At 40.3% G+C, this 17,408-nt stretch overlaps 1 protein-coding gene across 2 annotated transcripts; it reads right to left on the reverse strand.

Moving 5' to 3' along the window:
- Window positions 1-1,749: 1,749 nt before the first annotated feature.
- rx1 (retinal homeobox gene 1) lies at window positions 1,750-16,071 on the reverse strand. 2 transcript variants are annotated; one of them, XM_089001401.1, is made up of 4 exons: window positions 14,491-16,071; window positions 11,701-12,054; window positions 5,512-5,756; window positions 1,750-4,949 (listed from the first exon to the last, which is right to left on the reverse strand). In XM_089001401.1, exons 2-4 carry the CDS (start codon window positions 12,002-12,004, stop codon window positions 4,494-4,496), a joined length of 1,005 nt encoding a protein of 334 aa, XP_088857527.1. In that variant the 5' UTR covers window positions 12,005-12,054; window positions 14,491-16,071; the 3' UTR covers window positions 1,750-4,493. The 2 variants fall into 2 exon arrangements, with proteins under 2 accessions (XP_088857527.1, XP_088857526.1); XM_089001400.1 differs by having other exon boundaries at window positions 11,701-12,032; window positions 14,491-16,070.
- Window positions 16,072-17,408: the final 1,337 nt, after the last annotated feature.

A 17,408-nucleotide genomic window follows, 5' to 3' on the forward strand; every position in this document is an offset into this window, starting at 1 on the left:
TTTTAAAGGCTTCCCTAATACTACGTATTTTCAATTTGGGGAGTAATTTTACAAACAAATTCATGGTTGTGCTTTGGGCTCACCAGTTTCACCCATAGTGGCTAATCTGTACATGGAAGAGATGGAAAAACAGGCCCTCACATCCTTCCCGGGGACAAAACCTTGAAACTGGTTTAGATATGTGGACGATACTTTTGTCATAATTAAAAAAACAAGAAATTCAACCCTTCACAGATCACCTCCACTCTGTAGACATCAACATTAAATTTACTCGTGAGGACATTAAAGAGAACCAACTAGCCTTTTTGGATTGTAAAGTAATTATAAAAGAGGACAGAGCGCTATAAACAGAAGTTTTTATCAAGGCTACGCACACTGACCAATACTTATTTTTCGATTTTAACCACCCTTTACAACACAAACTAGGAACCTTTTCATCACTTTTTTTCCATGCATGAAATTAATTACAACGGTGTATTGATTTTGTATCTTGGCTGCATACAGTAAATACTGTACAGTATTTTGAGATGTTATATTTCATGCCCCATCAAATTTCAGCCTATGTATGTTGCCAAATCAATCTAACGCGCTCAGGCCCTTAAAATCAATGGGACAGTTTCTTCAATCAGTTTCAGCAATTAGATCTCAAATGTCTTCATAGCAAAACACATCTACAGTATTTCGATCAATACAGAGCGCATGATGTATCTTATTTCGATGTTTTTTGTCATGTGATTAGATGAATATTGATTGTGAACTGCTCAAGATGGTGTACTTGGAACAGTTGCATGCTGTTCAATTGTCTCTTTGTGTAGTATTTATTGATGTTTTTTTTTTCTAATTGTCACGTCACATCAGGTATTAAGGCATGGGCTCAGTCGGGCAAATCCCGACTGAAGAGCCATGCACCAATTGAATTGATGGTGGTTTTCTAAATAAAGTGGTTGCAATTATTATTATTTTTAAGTAGAAAAAAAACGGAGAAAAAACAAAATCAAGAATCAACGTTAACTGAAGAATTTCATTTCAGAACTTCTGTGCATCTTGTAGTTTAGAGCACATGGTGGAGGGAGGGAGTTCCTTAACTGTCGTATCAGTTGGGATGTTGTTTTCAACTGCCACCACTAATCAACCCAACAACAAGCCCCTAAAGTGTGATGCATCAGATATATTTGGTTAGATGATAATAGAAACATGTAAATCAGAATCAGAAAACCTTTATTCGTCCCACAATTTGCAACATTAAACATTACCCTCTTACTGTATCCACGTGTCAACGTGCATATGGGCGTCCATCTGTCCAAGAAAGTGATGCAGCGGCCAAAACGTCAACATGTGTGACAGTGTCTCAGCCTGCAGGCCTCCCCGCCTCACGGCCTGGCCGCTCGCTCAGTTGCTCACTCGCTGGCTTGCTTGGGGGCAATTAGGAAGCCAGGTCCTGTGGTCAGAGGCCCCCTTGGGAAGCCCTGATTGATTGGAGTCTCATCTTCTTAACGGGCTGGCACCCTGCCATCCAACTATGGAGGACTAGGAAGGGTAGAAAAAAGCAGGGAGAGAGAGAAAGAGAGAGGGAGTTGGAGCACAAGTGACAAGCCCAAGGAAAAAGAAAAATGTCTCCGCGCATGTATGTCAGATGACAACGATTATTCTCTTGTAATCTTGGATTGTTCTTTAGACTTACTGGAAAGGGGGAAAACTGTGGGAATGGGCACGCGGGTCAACATGAAAGTGAGAAAGCGGTGACACATGTTCTATCAAACTATATTTATTTCCAGTAGATCTTTGTTCATGTCTTTCTAGAATATGCACCTTGATGTTCCAGACAAAAGGAAAGAAATTACTATCACGATGACACGTACTTCTACAAACAATACAGCGTCACAGGGTTAAAAAAAAAGAAACCATGTGCCATTAAAAAACAAACAAAAAAACAAACAAACAAACAAACAGAAAAGCCATCTAGTGCAGTTTTGTCCATAAAACTTTGGCTTATTCGTGGTCCCAAATCACACACGTGGGAAGCTCTATTTGTGCAAGGTAATCCTCATTTGTCCACAGTTTCAGGTCCAATCAGATGTCTAAACAACAATAACCCGCAATACCAAAAAAACAAAGAGATAAACAAACACCACACAATGCAAAAATGAGCAGCTGATTGATAATTATCTTCCAACCATTCACTTTGTGTTTAGGTGAGCGTCTGAACTTTCGTGACAATTGGAGCCAAACTCAAAGAACAGATGGACGTGACCAATATAGTGTCACTAATGATCATAGCAGCCCCAATCAATGCTTCCCCTCCTTTGATTGGAAAAAAACCCACAAATGGTTACAAGGGTCTATTTAGTCCTGCCTGAGACCAAGCCCCCTACCCTCGTACCCCAACCCCGCATCCCTCCCTCAAGTGCAGACAAAGAGAATGCACTTGGATCAATTGTGCTGAACAAAGGCTGAACTATGTGGGGTGACGCATCACACGGTGGTGCCCCGCACGTACGCGCAGCCACCCAACACTGAGCTGCCAACAGCCTTTCTCCTCCAACAGCCACTCAAGCACAAGAAATTAAGCAAAACAGTTGTTATTTTTCCCCCCATTGCAGCCCTACCCCCTCTTTTTTTAACTTGCTACATTCCGTCGCTGCCTCGTTAAAGCATGACAGCACACCAACAAAGCAACAGTGCATGATTATTTTTTTTTTGGTATATTCCCATTAAGAAGGTGCCGTCTTACCTGACATTGCTGTCTTTTGAGCAATTTGTGACTTTTCAGTTAAGGTTTATTTATTTCATTTATTATTTTAAGAAGGGTCCTTTTTGTCATCTGTGAACTGCAGGCTTAAATGAACCCACACCCCAAAAAATAGTTGTACAGTATGAGCTATTGATAAAAGTACCATCTACACCACAGGTGTCAAAGTCAAGGCCCGGGGACCAAATCTGGCCCACCACATCGTTTTATTCGGCCCGCAAAAGCAAATCAAGCATGTCAAATGCCATGATTCTTGCTAAAGTCTGAACGAAAATGTCTAATTGTCATATGTAAACTACAATAACAGTCATTATTTTTGACTTCAGATTTGAAAACTAGTTCTTCATCAATTTGTCATGCGTTATGCATGTAATATGTGGAAGAGCTGAACCATTCTAATGGTTTCCCCAAATTCATAACGGCCCCCGAGACGAAACCATAACTATAATGTGGCCCTCTGCAAAAAAATGACTTTGACACCCTTGATCTACACTAACATACCCCACAGGATGAATGAATGAATGAATATAACTACAGGTGTGTTCATGAAAAGTTATGTTTTAGTTAAAAAATTAGTAATACTTCTGAAAAAAGTAAAAAAGAAACCATTCCAGCATCAAACCTACAAATGAATTTCAGGGCACGCTGAAAATGTTGATTTATATTAAAAAAGAGCAGAAAAAAAACCCTAAATATTATGTAGTATACTGTATTATGAGGACGTTGAATTGAGCATTTTTTGGGAGTGGACACAAAACGTGTGATTTTCAAACTCAATCAATTAATAAAAAACATATATTTACTGATAGTTTAATAGAAAGGCTTACATTCACAAGGAAAAGTATTTTTACAGAGACATTTTTTTAATTTGATGGAAATTACGTTGTTTGATTGAGACAAGCAGGCACGGTTGAGATTATCAGATCCCAACACCATCCCTGCACTCACTGTGGCACTTGGCCTTGACAATGGAATATCTGCCAAGATTAAAGTTTGAATTTTACATTTTTGGTGGGGAGGAAAGAAGTCACGAAAAGTAAGGAAAAGTCAAAATTCTCCAAACCAAACACGTTTTCCCCCTGTAGTCTTATGAGAATAAAGTTGGGATTTTAGATGAATAAAGTGATAAATATTAAAGGTAAGAGAAAGTTGTATTTTTTAAACTTGGGAATTTATGACAGAAAAAAATATGTCTTTGGAGAGCATAGACATGCATTTGTATTTTCCCGAAAAAAAGATATGTATGAGGCTAAGTGGTAATTTTTGTTAATTTGTGTTTTTTTTTTTAAGATTCAAAATCCAAATTCTGTGACAGTGTGTTGCCCTAATGCTCATTTGCACTGTAAACTCTGGTTAGACCATTAACAAATTGGCAATTAGATTCCATTTATTCCAACCCCCAACATCCAAAAATAAAATACAATTAAAAATAGGGAGAAAGGGAATCAAGGGGATAAAACTCAGAAACAAACAGCAGAAAGTACAATCTAATAATCGGATTCAATTGACTTGTAAAGATGGAGCCATAGCCATGAAAAATATGGCCGCACAATCAAAAAGGGCAGTTTGAGAACACATCACTCATCCACTTTATGTCCTTGAGATGTCAAAAAAAGCAAAATGAAAACGTAAAAAGAAAGTCCCTCCATCCCCAGTTTTGTATCTTTTTCCTTTGCATTGTGGGTAAGGTCCCTCCGAACGTGCGATCATGTCAGCACTCTGAGGAGTCACTCGGTGTTGTTAGTCACATGGGTAGCCAGGTTTTATCCATGGACTGGATGTGTTCCTTGGCTTTCATCCTCAGTGCGGCTATACTCGAGCTGCGCTGGTCTATGTCCTCCAGCGGAAACTTGTCGGGGTACGGCGCCGGACACTGGTATGGGGGAGGCGCCGCCATACTCTGCATTCCCTGACCCATGGACGGATGAGGGCTAGAGTTGAGGAAGCCGTGGCCGGGGTAGTTGGGCTGGAGGCCTTGAGCCGGGCCCATGAAGCCCGGGATGCTGTGGACCGGCGTGGCGCTGGACAAGGGGGAGGTCAGCCACGGATCCAAGGGGAGGGAGTTGCTCATGGGTCCCATGGTGGAGTGGACCGGCGCTGCTCGGTTGAAGGACAACATTGGCGGGTCGTGGAGCTTCATAGTGCTGGCGTCCATTTTCTCCTGACGCCTCCATTTAGCTCTTCGGTTCTGAAACCACACCTGGAGATTGAAGATGTTATTCAGTTATTCTTTCTACTTTGCCATATCAGCAGACTAGTCTCCACCAGGCTAGCAGTTCTGTTGACTTGGCTATGACGTCTCGTCTCGTGATAGAATCACAGCGACTGGAGAGACTGGAAAGTCTTAATATGTTTGGAAACACACAAACTGCGACTTGCCCAATTATCTGGTATAATCGCTTGACTTGGCAAGACGGCCCGGCGGCTTGTTGGTGAGCTGCTGGTGTCCTATCATCGTGTTTACCAAACTCAGAGTTAAGCTGCCAGGTCGGATTTAGGCAATACTGAAATGTGGGTATTCGTTAAGTCTCCAGCAGAAAATATTTGAACATATTAGAAAGCCACCACTGACCTTTGTTTATGAAGCCAAACGTATGAATAGACAATTTTGACAAGGACAGTGCTCTTTTTAAAGGATTTATAGTCTTTTTGGTCATGAGCTTAACGGTGTGCAAAACCAGTCCACTGCGGTTTGCTCCCAAGTTGTCTCTGGGGGTGTAGCAGAGAAAACCAGACTTTGGAATCGATGACACCAGTCTTACCTGAACTCGGACTTCGGGGAGATTGACCTTCATGGCTAACTCCTCGCGGCTGTAGACGTCAGGGTAGTGAGACTTCTCAAAGGCACGTTCCAGCTCGTGAAGCTGGTAGGTGGTAAAGGTGGTGCGGTTGCGTCTGTGCTTCTTCTTGGGCTGATCATCCTTGCCCGGGTCCGGTGACTTGCATTCATCGCTCTCAATGCCCTTCCTCAGTTCGTCCTCGCACTTGTTGGTAAACAGGTCAGCATCTACACAAAAACATAAGGATGATAACTTTATTCACATTTTCTTTTTGTAGTTATACAGTAAAGTCTCGTTATATCGATATTCAAGGGAGTCCGAAAAAATATCGATATAACCGGGACTATCGATATATCCGACCCTGTTTGCATGTAATTTTCTCCGTGCGTGCATAGAAATAGTATCGATATAACCGGGACTATCGATATATCCGATATCGATATAACGAGACTTTACTGTAGTTTCCTCTCGAATTTGGGGAAACCATGAGTAGGTTTCATCTCCTCCACATATTACATACAGAACGCACAACAAATTAGTGAATAACTGGTTTTCAAACCTGAAGTCAAGAATAATGACTGTTATTATGCGGGACAATTAGAAATTTTAGTTCGGACTTTAGCAAGCATCATGGCACTTGACAAGCTTTATGAGAATTTGGCCCCTGAGCCTTGACTTTGACACCTGTGCCGTATAGTATTGGATTTCATTGAACTACACAGTAATAACAAGAAAATAAAAAGTGCAGAATTCAACTGTTTGTGCGTCATGATTTCAGACATTATTTCATGGATATTGTGTGGCTGGTGTGTGTCTTAGCCAGTAGGGGGATACAAATGTAAAACTATATTTTTTTTCACGGCGGATAAGGAAGTACATGAGTATTTTTATATTTTTATATATCTTGTGCCCAGACGAAGGACACCCTGAACAGTTGCTAACCAATCGCAGGGCACACAGAGACGAGCAACCACCCATGTTAACACTCCCACCAAGGTACAATTGATGGTGTTTAATCAGCCTGCCATGTGTGTTTTTGCAACATGGGAGGAAACTTGAGTACCCGTAGAAAACACACACAGGCACGGGGAAAACCAGCAAACTCCACCCAAGGAGGTTGGAGATGGAATTGAACACACGATCTCTGCACTGTGAGGTCGACGCGCTCACCACTAGTCCACTGGGAGACTATAACTAACATTTACAAAATGAAGATCAAGTAGAACTGAAGAATGTGAGGGGCACATTCCAAACAAGCAGTTATGAGTTGGACATGCATCATTAAGCTACTGTAGATGAGTGAAGCCGTCAATCCTCTCAACCTCAATGAGGTTCGTAAACACTGACAATCGTATTTGTTCAACTTGTTTCCACCCTTTCTGCTCCCAAAGTAAAACTGACAAAATAAAATTGCCACGGCCTGGATAGTAAGTATTGTACATCCAAGATTCTGAAACCGAAGTATCCTACATTGGAATACATTTTCGAATGTAAATGACGGATGTAAATTTCAAACAAATGACAAATGCTCTTTCGCTATTATTGACAAATGGAGCTAATAAGCAGTTGCTAATTATTATGAGTTTAAATTCTTGGTCTTAAATTGGGTTACCTTTTGTAAGAAAAAAAACTTGCAGTAGACTACAAAATTATGGAGATTTTTTTAAGTGGGTGGGGCTGTTGGCCTTTTTGACGATGTGATTTTTCTTAAATGTTCTCCTCCACCCTATTGTTTGATTTTAAAATACCCACCAGTTGCTCTGAGACATCGGGGGTTCCAAATGACCATTGTTCAAATGCGGAGACTTGTCGTAAACACTCAACTAAATTAGCGGAAATGGAAGTTAATTGGTGAGAAGAGAAGGGTGGGCAGTCGAATGGGTCCTGAGCTTCGGCAAACTTTTTTTTCATGAATCTGTTTGTCAGGGAGAATTTTGGAAGCGTTCAAAGTTTTCAACCCATGTTTTCTCAAAAATTCCACAAAGATGGCCACTACGTGTCACATTGCTATTTTCCATGTAAAATACAGTATGTATGTGTCTCGGCCCCATCAAGGTTGAGAAAACCCGACTCGCATTAATTCACAAGTCAGAAATGAACTGCTGATTGCATTCATTTCGAATGTTCCACTTGGTAGCCTGAATGTGACATCATTGTTTGAAAAAAGCAAACGAGCGGGCCATGTAGCAGTCGGCTTGTTTTCGGAGAATGAGACGAGCCGGTGGCACATAAAGGAGGGGTCGTGGTGCTCTTTCAAGTGGCGAGCTGGAGCGCGCCCGGCGACAATGCTGGATGCGGAGCCTTCTTTATCGAGCTCTCATTAAGCAGCCATGACAAAGGCCGTGCTGGGACAAAGGCCCGAGGTCGGGTGTGGTTCAGCGACCAACTCTTGCGCCTGTCAGCCCATCACAGTCGCTAGTCTGAAGGATGCCCACTGTTTAGCAGCCAGCGCACAAGGGAGGGGAAGAGGGGAGTTCTCGGGCGGGGGTGAATGACACCCAACTTGGGAAAAGTTGCTCATCCGAGGGGAAGTGGCCTGACTTCACGGGACAGTTATACATACTGTACAAAGGGAGGACGTCATCGCAAATGGCCTCATGGAGTAGTGAGGAGGCGTTTTAATGTGCCACGTTGGAACATGGAACATTTTGGTCCACTTAAAAGAGAGATTCATTTTTCATTTTATTTCTTTATCGACATTGATCTATTTGTAAATTCACGTGTGAAAATATATCTTTTTTGAATTGTTTACTTTTTTGTGGTGAGCATGGAGTACACAAAAACAAAACTTCCATTGGGTGGCATACCAATGAAAAAAGCTTATTGTGTGTGACAGTTCAATGTAACTTTGTAATGCAGATTATTGCCACCTAGGTCAGGTCTGTAGTTGATGAAAATAAATAATAAATAATAAAAGACAAATGATAAATGCTAAATACACAAATGAATAAAGTGATTATTATTATTTATCATTATTTTAATAATAATAATAATAATAATAATAATAATCTTTTCCTTTCGGCTTTTCCCTTCAAGGGGTTGCCACAGCTAATCAGTGTCATCCACCTTCAGAGGTTTGATGATTCACGTTTTTTTGGCCAAGCTTTTACGTCAGATGCCCTTCTTGACACAACCCTCTGTATTTATCCGGGCATGGTAAGATCAGAGTATTGTCATCAAATGTTGAGTATTGTTTTGTTTTTTGAATGTTGCTGTGCCAATGACCATTTTGTTTTTGGGAGCCATTTATTGAGCATCTTCATCTTTATTAAATTCAGAGAGTTTCTTGTTCTGTAGCCACAAGGGGACATAAGCCAGTATCTTCTTGTAATAATAATAATAATAATGCATTTTATTTATAATTGCCTTTCCAAACTTTCAAGGACACTGTACAGGATACATCTCCGGGTGAGCAGCGGCACCCAGACGCGCCAGCTTTCATTCAACCCGGAAGAAGTTGAACATTAAAACAGAAAAGAAATACAGTAAAGTCTCGTTATATCGATATTCAAGGGAGTCCGAAAAATATCGATATAACCGGGACTATCGATATATCCGACCCTGTTTGCATGTAATTTTCTACGTGCGTGCATAGAAATAGTATCGATATAACCGGGACTATTGATATATCCGATATCGATATAACGAGACTTTACTGTATCAGAATCAGAATCAGAATACCAGTATACAGTGGGACCTTGTCTTATGAACTTCATTGGTTCCCAGACAGAGTGTGTAAGCCGAAAAGTGTGTATCCCAAAAATTAATTTCCAATAGGAAACCATTAAAATGAGAATAATCCGTTCCCAGGTCCCCATTAAACTTAATTTTCTACTTCCTAATTTTCTAAGCCTTAAAACTACACAAAATATACCTTATTTTATGTATAATAAATGTGCTATAGTGTTATTATTAAAGAAATAAACTGTACGGTACAATAAAGTCATTTTATTTACCTTTGATTGATGGGATATTTTAACTGTTTTCTATTCATTTTCTCACTATTCTCACACTCTCACACTTTTGTTTTTTTGTTTCAAGCTCAGTCATCTCCCTTTCGTGTGTGTTTTCTCTCTCTGTCTGCCTGTCTCTTTAATGTTTCCCCCCCCTCCGCCCCCAATGCTGGGTTCTTGACCAATAACGTGGCTTTAACCGAAGACGCCATTTTGTTTTTTGGAGAACGGCCTCCCTCTCTCTCTGTCTGTAACCCCATCCCCCACTGCTGCGTTCTTGACCAATCACGTGGCTTTAACCGAAGACTGAGGGTGGGGAATAGAGGACAAAAACAGTGGCCACCATTTTCTTGTTAGGAGAACGGGCTTATTCGCGAACGACACACCACTCATTGTGGCCGCTCCATGTGTATCCCGAAAAATTGTTCGTATGCCAAGGTAAAATTTTCATAAATGTAACGTTCGTAAAACGAAAAGTTCGTAAGCCAAGAGGTTTGGAAACAGAGGTTTCACTGTACAGTAAAACCAAAGATAGATTGGCATTCTTTGTCTATGCAAAATTTTCTATTCATCATTTCTATTTACAAGCTGCATTTTGAGTCAATATTATTTTTGTAATATTTTATATTTTTGTAAGACATGATTTTTTTTTGGGTTGCTTTTGAAATGTAGTATTTCTTGGTATCTAAAGTCATTGAGCAAAGATGCATTATGAAGAAAGAACTGCATAAGCGACCGGCCTTTAATTTTGGTGGGGACTCAGTCTAGATACACAGATTAATAAGATAATTATGTTACAGTCTGTTTGTATTGGGGCCAAGTGGGGCAGTGAACCAGCAGATAGAAAGAATATACACCGGTTTAAATAATGCACAGTACTGCCCCCTAGAGAACTGGAGTGGAACAACAGCTTCAGGGCAGGACAAACATCTTATATCACCCCATGTTCCCCCGGAAATCACGCCACTGATTGAAGAAAAAAACATATTTTTAAAGACTCGTTCGTGTATATGTGAATCAAGTTTGAATTGCAATCCTCATCATTTTTCATTTGCTGCATGTACTCTTCCCAAATTCATGGGAATTAATATTTGTCATGTCTGTGCCACAAAGTCATCGACCACCTGTCAGATGTAAAGATAGCTTCAGATTAGACATCCACATAACCAAACGGCGACAACAGAACAAAGGCCGGGGGATTCTAATCTGCACGCAAGAAAAGATTAGGGGGAATTCCACAAGGAGATGGGATTGGCCTTCGGGGGCATAAACCCCCAGCACCATCTTGTTCTGTGATTTATCTCCCAATCTCAGCCCACACAGCTCATTTAATGCAACATACTGGACATGGCAACGTGGCAAAACATTTTGTTTTTGAATCTGTCAACACCGGTGACATAAATGGAAGATTTTAAATCATTGAGTATTCAGGCATTTTTTTTAGAAAAATATAAATCAATCTGTGCAATTAGGTTCACAACAAACAGCAGTTGGCAAATAGAAGTCTTCAAAAACAAGGCTTCAACTTGTTCATTGCCATCCACAATTCAATTCCACTATCAAATCAAACAAAACAAAGATAATAGACAAATGGTGCAGGAACACATGTAGACAGACAATATAACAGTAGTTACTCACTATCATACTCTTCTGTGAAAAATAACTAATATTAGTGATGTACTGATGAACGGAGAAGAGTTGAGATTGCTTAATGACCATGTATGCACCTGTTTGTCTTATGCTGGCCCGAAGTCAAGGCGGGCTCACCAGATAGAGCAGCACCATTTCCATTCAACTGGTGAATGTGTGACAAAATCTGTTTTATTCTATTTGATTATGTCAGTACCGCAGATGCATATTTTTTGGGAAACGTACAATATTAAGGAGTGACATTCTAATACATTTTTTGGTGGTGGGGGTTGGAACAGATTAATATCATTCCCATTCACTTCAATGGGAAAGGAAGATTTGAGGTATGAGTGTTTTGAATTGCGAGCAACGTCATCGAGGTCATCACTGCATATTGAAATAATGATGCTCTTATCTTAGTTTATTAATGTATTAGTTAGTTGGACAACTGACAAGACACAATCTGTTCTATCAACGGCAACAGTATATTATTTGAAAAATACTTTTTAAAATGTGGTATCATCGCATATTTTGTTCAGGTGAGGTGTGTGAGGTCCGTGTCCGCTTAAGTGAACCAAGCCCAACTCACCCTGATATTGGTGCTGCTGGTCCGAGTTATCATCTTGAAGGGGTTGAAGGTGGCCACTGTAGGACGGGTGAGACTCGTGCTGCTTTCCGGATTCCGCCAAGCCCTCGACGCCCACCTTCTGAGGCCCCGGGACCCCGACGGGGCCAAGCAGGGAATCCTGGTCTTTACTGAATCCCAGAATGACGTCGATGCTGTGGACGTGCCCTCCCACGGTGACGCCTCCGCCCTTGGCCAGGTCGTGGAAGTTGCTGGGCGAGAGGCAGCTGTCGTCCACCATGCTCATGGTATCCAGTGATAAATGCATCCGAGCGTGTGGGGCCCCTCAGCGGCTCCTGCGTCCAGAGGGGAGGAGGCCTAATTGAGCGACGCCGTGCAAATAGGAGGTCAGAGATCACCTCGTTACCTTGGAGGAAGCCTGACGTGTGTCTAAACCCGCTTAGCTGTGGACTGTGGCGGGGGGTCCTAAAGTCTATCCCCTCGACTTTCAAAGTTTGGACCATTAAGAGGACACAAACCTTCACTGTTGACTTTTAGCTTCCAAATTGGACCTACTGCAACCATAACTCCATCCACCCACAGAATGTAAGAAAGCTTGAAATGGTGACTGCCCCCCCGAACTACGATCTGGAAACAATTGTGTCATTACACACACAAGAGTGATTCTAAAATAGTTCTCTTTAAAATCTTTGTACAGACGTACACCTGAGTTTACATACATGCTCTTGTGAACCTTTTTCATATTTTTTGATCTATTATTTCATTTTTTAAACTGCTTACTGATTATCGATGAGGAGGTTTCTTCAGCCGTCATCTGTACAAATTTGAAGGTTTCGGACGTTTCGCCTCCTATCCAAGAGGCTTCGTCAGCGAACTAAAGCCTGACTGGTCGTATCGGCCCCATTTATATATCCCTAATGTCCAGCCATGGCGGCACCGGACACAGCTATGATAGATCCCTACTCTCAGGTTGGGGGGAGCAGAGGACCACTCCCTGTGGCCCCACTGATTGTTCCTACATTCCTGACTAACGACTGGCCCATTTCCCCCACTCCCACCGGTATCGCCTCATCAGCATTGCGAAAGTTGCCTAACCTGTTTTGCCTAAGCAGGCTATTGTATGAGCGATCCAAATTGAACCTCACCCCACCAGACCGGTTTAATGAAGGATTTTGTTGTTTTATAAGAATCGCTTCTTTTACCCCCCTTTCAAACCATCTATGTTCTTTCGCTAAGATTTGAAACTCATTGTCGTCAAATGAGTGGTTGCTAGCTTTTAGGTGCAAATGTACTGCCGATTGAGGCCCACTTGTATTATCCCTGCGATGTTGATAGCCTTTTTTAAAGAATTTGTTAAGTCTCCCCAATGGACTGCTCTTTAAAATTTTCATTCTTACAATGTATGGAATAAACTACATTACTTTGTTTTTCATTTGGTAGCCTATCTTTTGGATGCACTAATTTTTGTCTTAACGTGTTTATCGGTTTGAAATAAGTAGGAATTTTATGTTGCCAAAGGACTCTTTGTAATTTTTCAGAAACTCCTGCAATGTAAGGTACTGCTACTCCTCTCCTTTTTGTATCTTGAGAATTATTGGTTTCATTCCCTATTCTTTCTTTCTGACATTTGTTAAATGACCACTGAGGGTACCCACAGTTAGTGCGTGCTCGCCTGATATGTTTTTTATGCTGTAGGGTTCTCCTAACTCCTAATTTGTGTTGTAAAGGCTGGTTAGTATCAAAAAGTAAGTATTGGTCAGTGTGCGGAGCCTTCCTAAAGACTTCTTTTTTTAGCGCGCTGTCCTCTTTTATAATTACTTTACAATCCAAGAAGGCTAGTTGGTTCTCTTTAATGTCCTCACGAGTAAACATCCGAAACCTTCAAATTTGTACAGATGACGGCTGAAGAAACCTTCTCATTGATGGACCACTCCTGTACGACTGAGAGCTTACACAGACCTGCTTACTGATTAGGATCTATTTTTTTCGGTTATTCAGAGATCACAGTTTTCGTTCCACATGTTATCAGTTTAATCTGTCGTCCATCAACCCCAACCCACATCAAAGTTTGCAATTTATAGTTTGTGATGATTTCACGAGTCCATACAGTCAATGAAAAGAAAAAAAAAACATACAGAACAGTCGTTTTAAATGATTTTTTCTTGCTTTGGATACTTAACAGAATTGTTTTTGCTAATTGTTCACTCTCTTACTTATCTTCAATTAAGTGTTACCCATCCATTTACTTTGGATTGGATTGGATTTGCCTTTATTAGTCTCGCAGTGGAGAAATCTACATTTCACAGCAGTAAAGCCATGAAACACACACTTGATGTGAAATTTTGAATCAATATTTTTGTTATTTGAATGAAATATTAATTTTCGTTTTTTTTCATCAGGTGACAAACTTTTCTTTCGTCTTTTTTTTGCTTTAAATACTTAATGTACCAATGTTATATTAATTTTACTATAAACTATTAATCAAATGTTTTTCATCTATCTAATGAAGTTCACATTAGTCATGGCATTATTTTATTTACATTTGATTGTTACAATTTTGTAATTAAAAAAAAAACAATTACGCCTGCTATTACATACTTAAATAGGAAGAGCAAAAATATAAAACAATATTTTGAACAATTGTGGGCTAAATATGTACTCAGAATATAAAATATGGTTCACTATTTGATGCTATCAACTTCTCAGATGTACCATATTGCTCATGAGAACTCAAGAAGACCTCTTAAGCTCACTTGAGGAAAAAAAGTCCGAATGATGCCCACAACCACTTACCTGCTGCTATGAGTAAAGGTGTTGCTCAGTTACTGATGCTCCTTTGCTCACATTTACTCCTCCGGGTGCCCTCACTCTGCAGCTTGTGTTCGCATCGCATCTCATTGGGCAGGGCAGGAAAAAAAAGAAGTATAGCTATAACATACAAAACAGCGCAGCCAGACACTCGGAGTTGTGGACGAAGAAAGTTTTGGGAGTGGAGTTCAGACAGCGTGCACTGGGGAGAGGAGCGCAAACGAGAGGGGGGAGGAGGCTGGGAGGGAGAGGTGGACAAGGCTGGTGGGAGGTGAAACAAGGGGATTACGAGGAGGGTTTATTAATTGGAATCCTTCCCCTTTAAGAGTGATTGGCAGCTGTTTTCTGCTCAACTAATTGTATTAAATGTCAATTTCATTCTCGGTCCACGGGAGGAGGCCTCGCCTAATGAAGCCCAGCTCGAGACTTTCTTTTGAGAACTTCTTTGTCTTTGGGACAAAAGATGCGCTGAGAGTTTTCACTTGTCACAACCGCGCCACATTGTGTTGAACGGCGAGGCAAAGGAAACGTTGACATTAGAACACCGGCGTCTCAAAACATTGCACATGATTGCCTGGGACACAAGCATGGCCCTTAAAATCTCCCCAAAAAACTGTGTTTTTCTATCTATCAATCTGTTATTAAAACATGCTCTGTCTATGTGGAATATAAGACTAACCTTGATAGTTAGTGAACACTCCACCAAAACATTTAAACAGCAATAATTATGCCATTAGTGACATGAAAATAGAGATATTGAATTGAAAAAAATACCGATTTATTGGAGCAACCCAGTCATCCATCCAACCCTTAAAGTCTTTGATCCAACTTTACATTGTAAAATGTAATTGATAGAAGTTCTTTTTTTGTTTTTTTTTAAGAAAGGAGATCTGTGTTTGGTCGATTATTTCCCTGTTATGTTAATGGTTTTTGGTACTGATTATTCCATTTGAATGATCTTATGAACTCTTAAGTGGTGCCACGTTTGTATGGAACACGAATAAGGAGAGTGGAGAGCAATGGTGAGGATATGGGATGCACCCATGAAAACTGCCATATCTTTTCTGGCATTGCCTGGAAGCTTATTCTGTTATTTTTTTATTTTTTTGTTGCTTCTGGTACCCACCCAATCGGTAACATGCACCTCTGAGTATGGTCCTCAGAAAAGTAATGTCAGAGATGTTCGCTCGGACACTGTAAACAAAGGCTCGAACACAGGAAGATTGTCTTTTGCTGCTCAGTATGCCTCCCAAGGATTGTGATGCCAGTTGTAAGGAAAATGATGTTCAACCAGGTTGTGGAAAAAATTGGAGTTAAGTCCCAACACAATTTACTCTTTACCATTAAGTCCACTGAAACCTCATGGAAGAGAAGAAACGTGATGTTCAGTCATGAGCCCACATGCTGAGATTTGGATGATCGGGGTCCCCAACGAGTGAGCCTTATCAGAGACTACCACCAGAGTTTGCAAGCGGAGAGATTGGAATGACCTGCCAGCAGTCCTGACCTCAAACCCATTGGTTGAGCGAGGGTACGCCATCCCACATCAGACTTGTGACCAGCATGAGGGGGAGGTTCGAGGCAGTCATGGTTGCAAATGGTTCTTCCCCAGACACTCAACAAGAATTGGTGACAACAGAAAAATAACATTATAGGCTTTGGTAGAGATTTATATATATATATATATATATATATATATATATATATATATATATATATATATATATATATATATATATATATATATATATATATATATATATATATAGTATATTTAAAATATTGTAATAACTTCTAAGACTATAAATTCCATTGAAAATTCACAATGTCAAATTTGATGATAAAATGTTAGTGTCTGTGCCAAACTGTGTCAATTGTCTTCCTTCTCTTGCCAATTTGGTCAGTTTGGTGGCTCAGGGAAGCTTCGCCATATTTAGTTTAAACCCCGGAGAAGAGCCGGTAATCTTAAAGTAGCCGACCTGAGAGCTTTTCAGGTTTCAATCTGGAGGGACTGTATTTTCTATGTAAGCGGTTCAGTGACGTGTGGTGTTTAACGACGTATTCAGAATGACGTCCTGAGATCTTCCTGAATGATGCATCAGTCGGAGTTGCAGTGAAAATAGTTGGGTTTTCCATGCCATCACCTCAGCCTGGAACCTAACCAAGTTGTGCTGCATGACCTGATGAAACTTGTTTGGATGAGAGCTGAAACGTCCTTCAAGACTAGCAGAATACAGTAGTTCAGCTGAGAAACAGGACATACATACATACATACATACATACATACATACATACATACATACATACATACATACATACATACATACATACATACATACATACATACATACATACATACATACATACATACATATGTATGTATGTACATATTTATGTATGTATGTATGTCCAGATGACGGCTGAAGAAACCTTTTCAGCGATATTTATTTATATGATACAGTATCAGTCAGTCATTAACATTCTAATTTACTGCAACATATCTAATGATTTTCTTTCTGTGGGTTATGCAATTTGAGTGAAAATGACAAAAACCCTGGCACTGGACTGGACACATTTTTGCACATCATCTGGCAGTGAATGAGTTAAAACATGATTCCATTAAGATAATTAAATTTTTGATTTGGCCAACAAGCATTGACATTATCAAGAGCATTAAGGAAGGTATTGGATAAACTTTTCAAACAACTGACTCCAATCTATTTGTTCATCTTTTTTTCCTTATAAAAACATTACTTGTAGTTAATTAATGTAGAACATACAACAGAAAAACAATTTGCAAGACCTACACACCCACCTCTGACAAGTTTGATGAATCCCCCCACCCCACTTCGTAATCTGAGCTTTAAAAAAAAAAAGTCAAGTAGAACACCTGGACTCTCTTC

Source organism: Hippocampus bargibanti, linkage group LG07 (assembly GCF_051943395.1).
Source record: "Hippocampus bargibanti isolate YZ-2025 linkage group LG07, ASM5194339v1, whole genome shotgun sequence".
NCBI classification, from domain to species: domain Eukaryota; kingdom Metazoa; phylum Chordata; class Actinopteri; order Syngnathiformes; family Syngnathidae; genus Hippocampus; species Hippocampus bargibanti.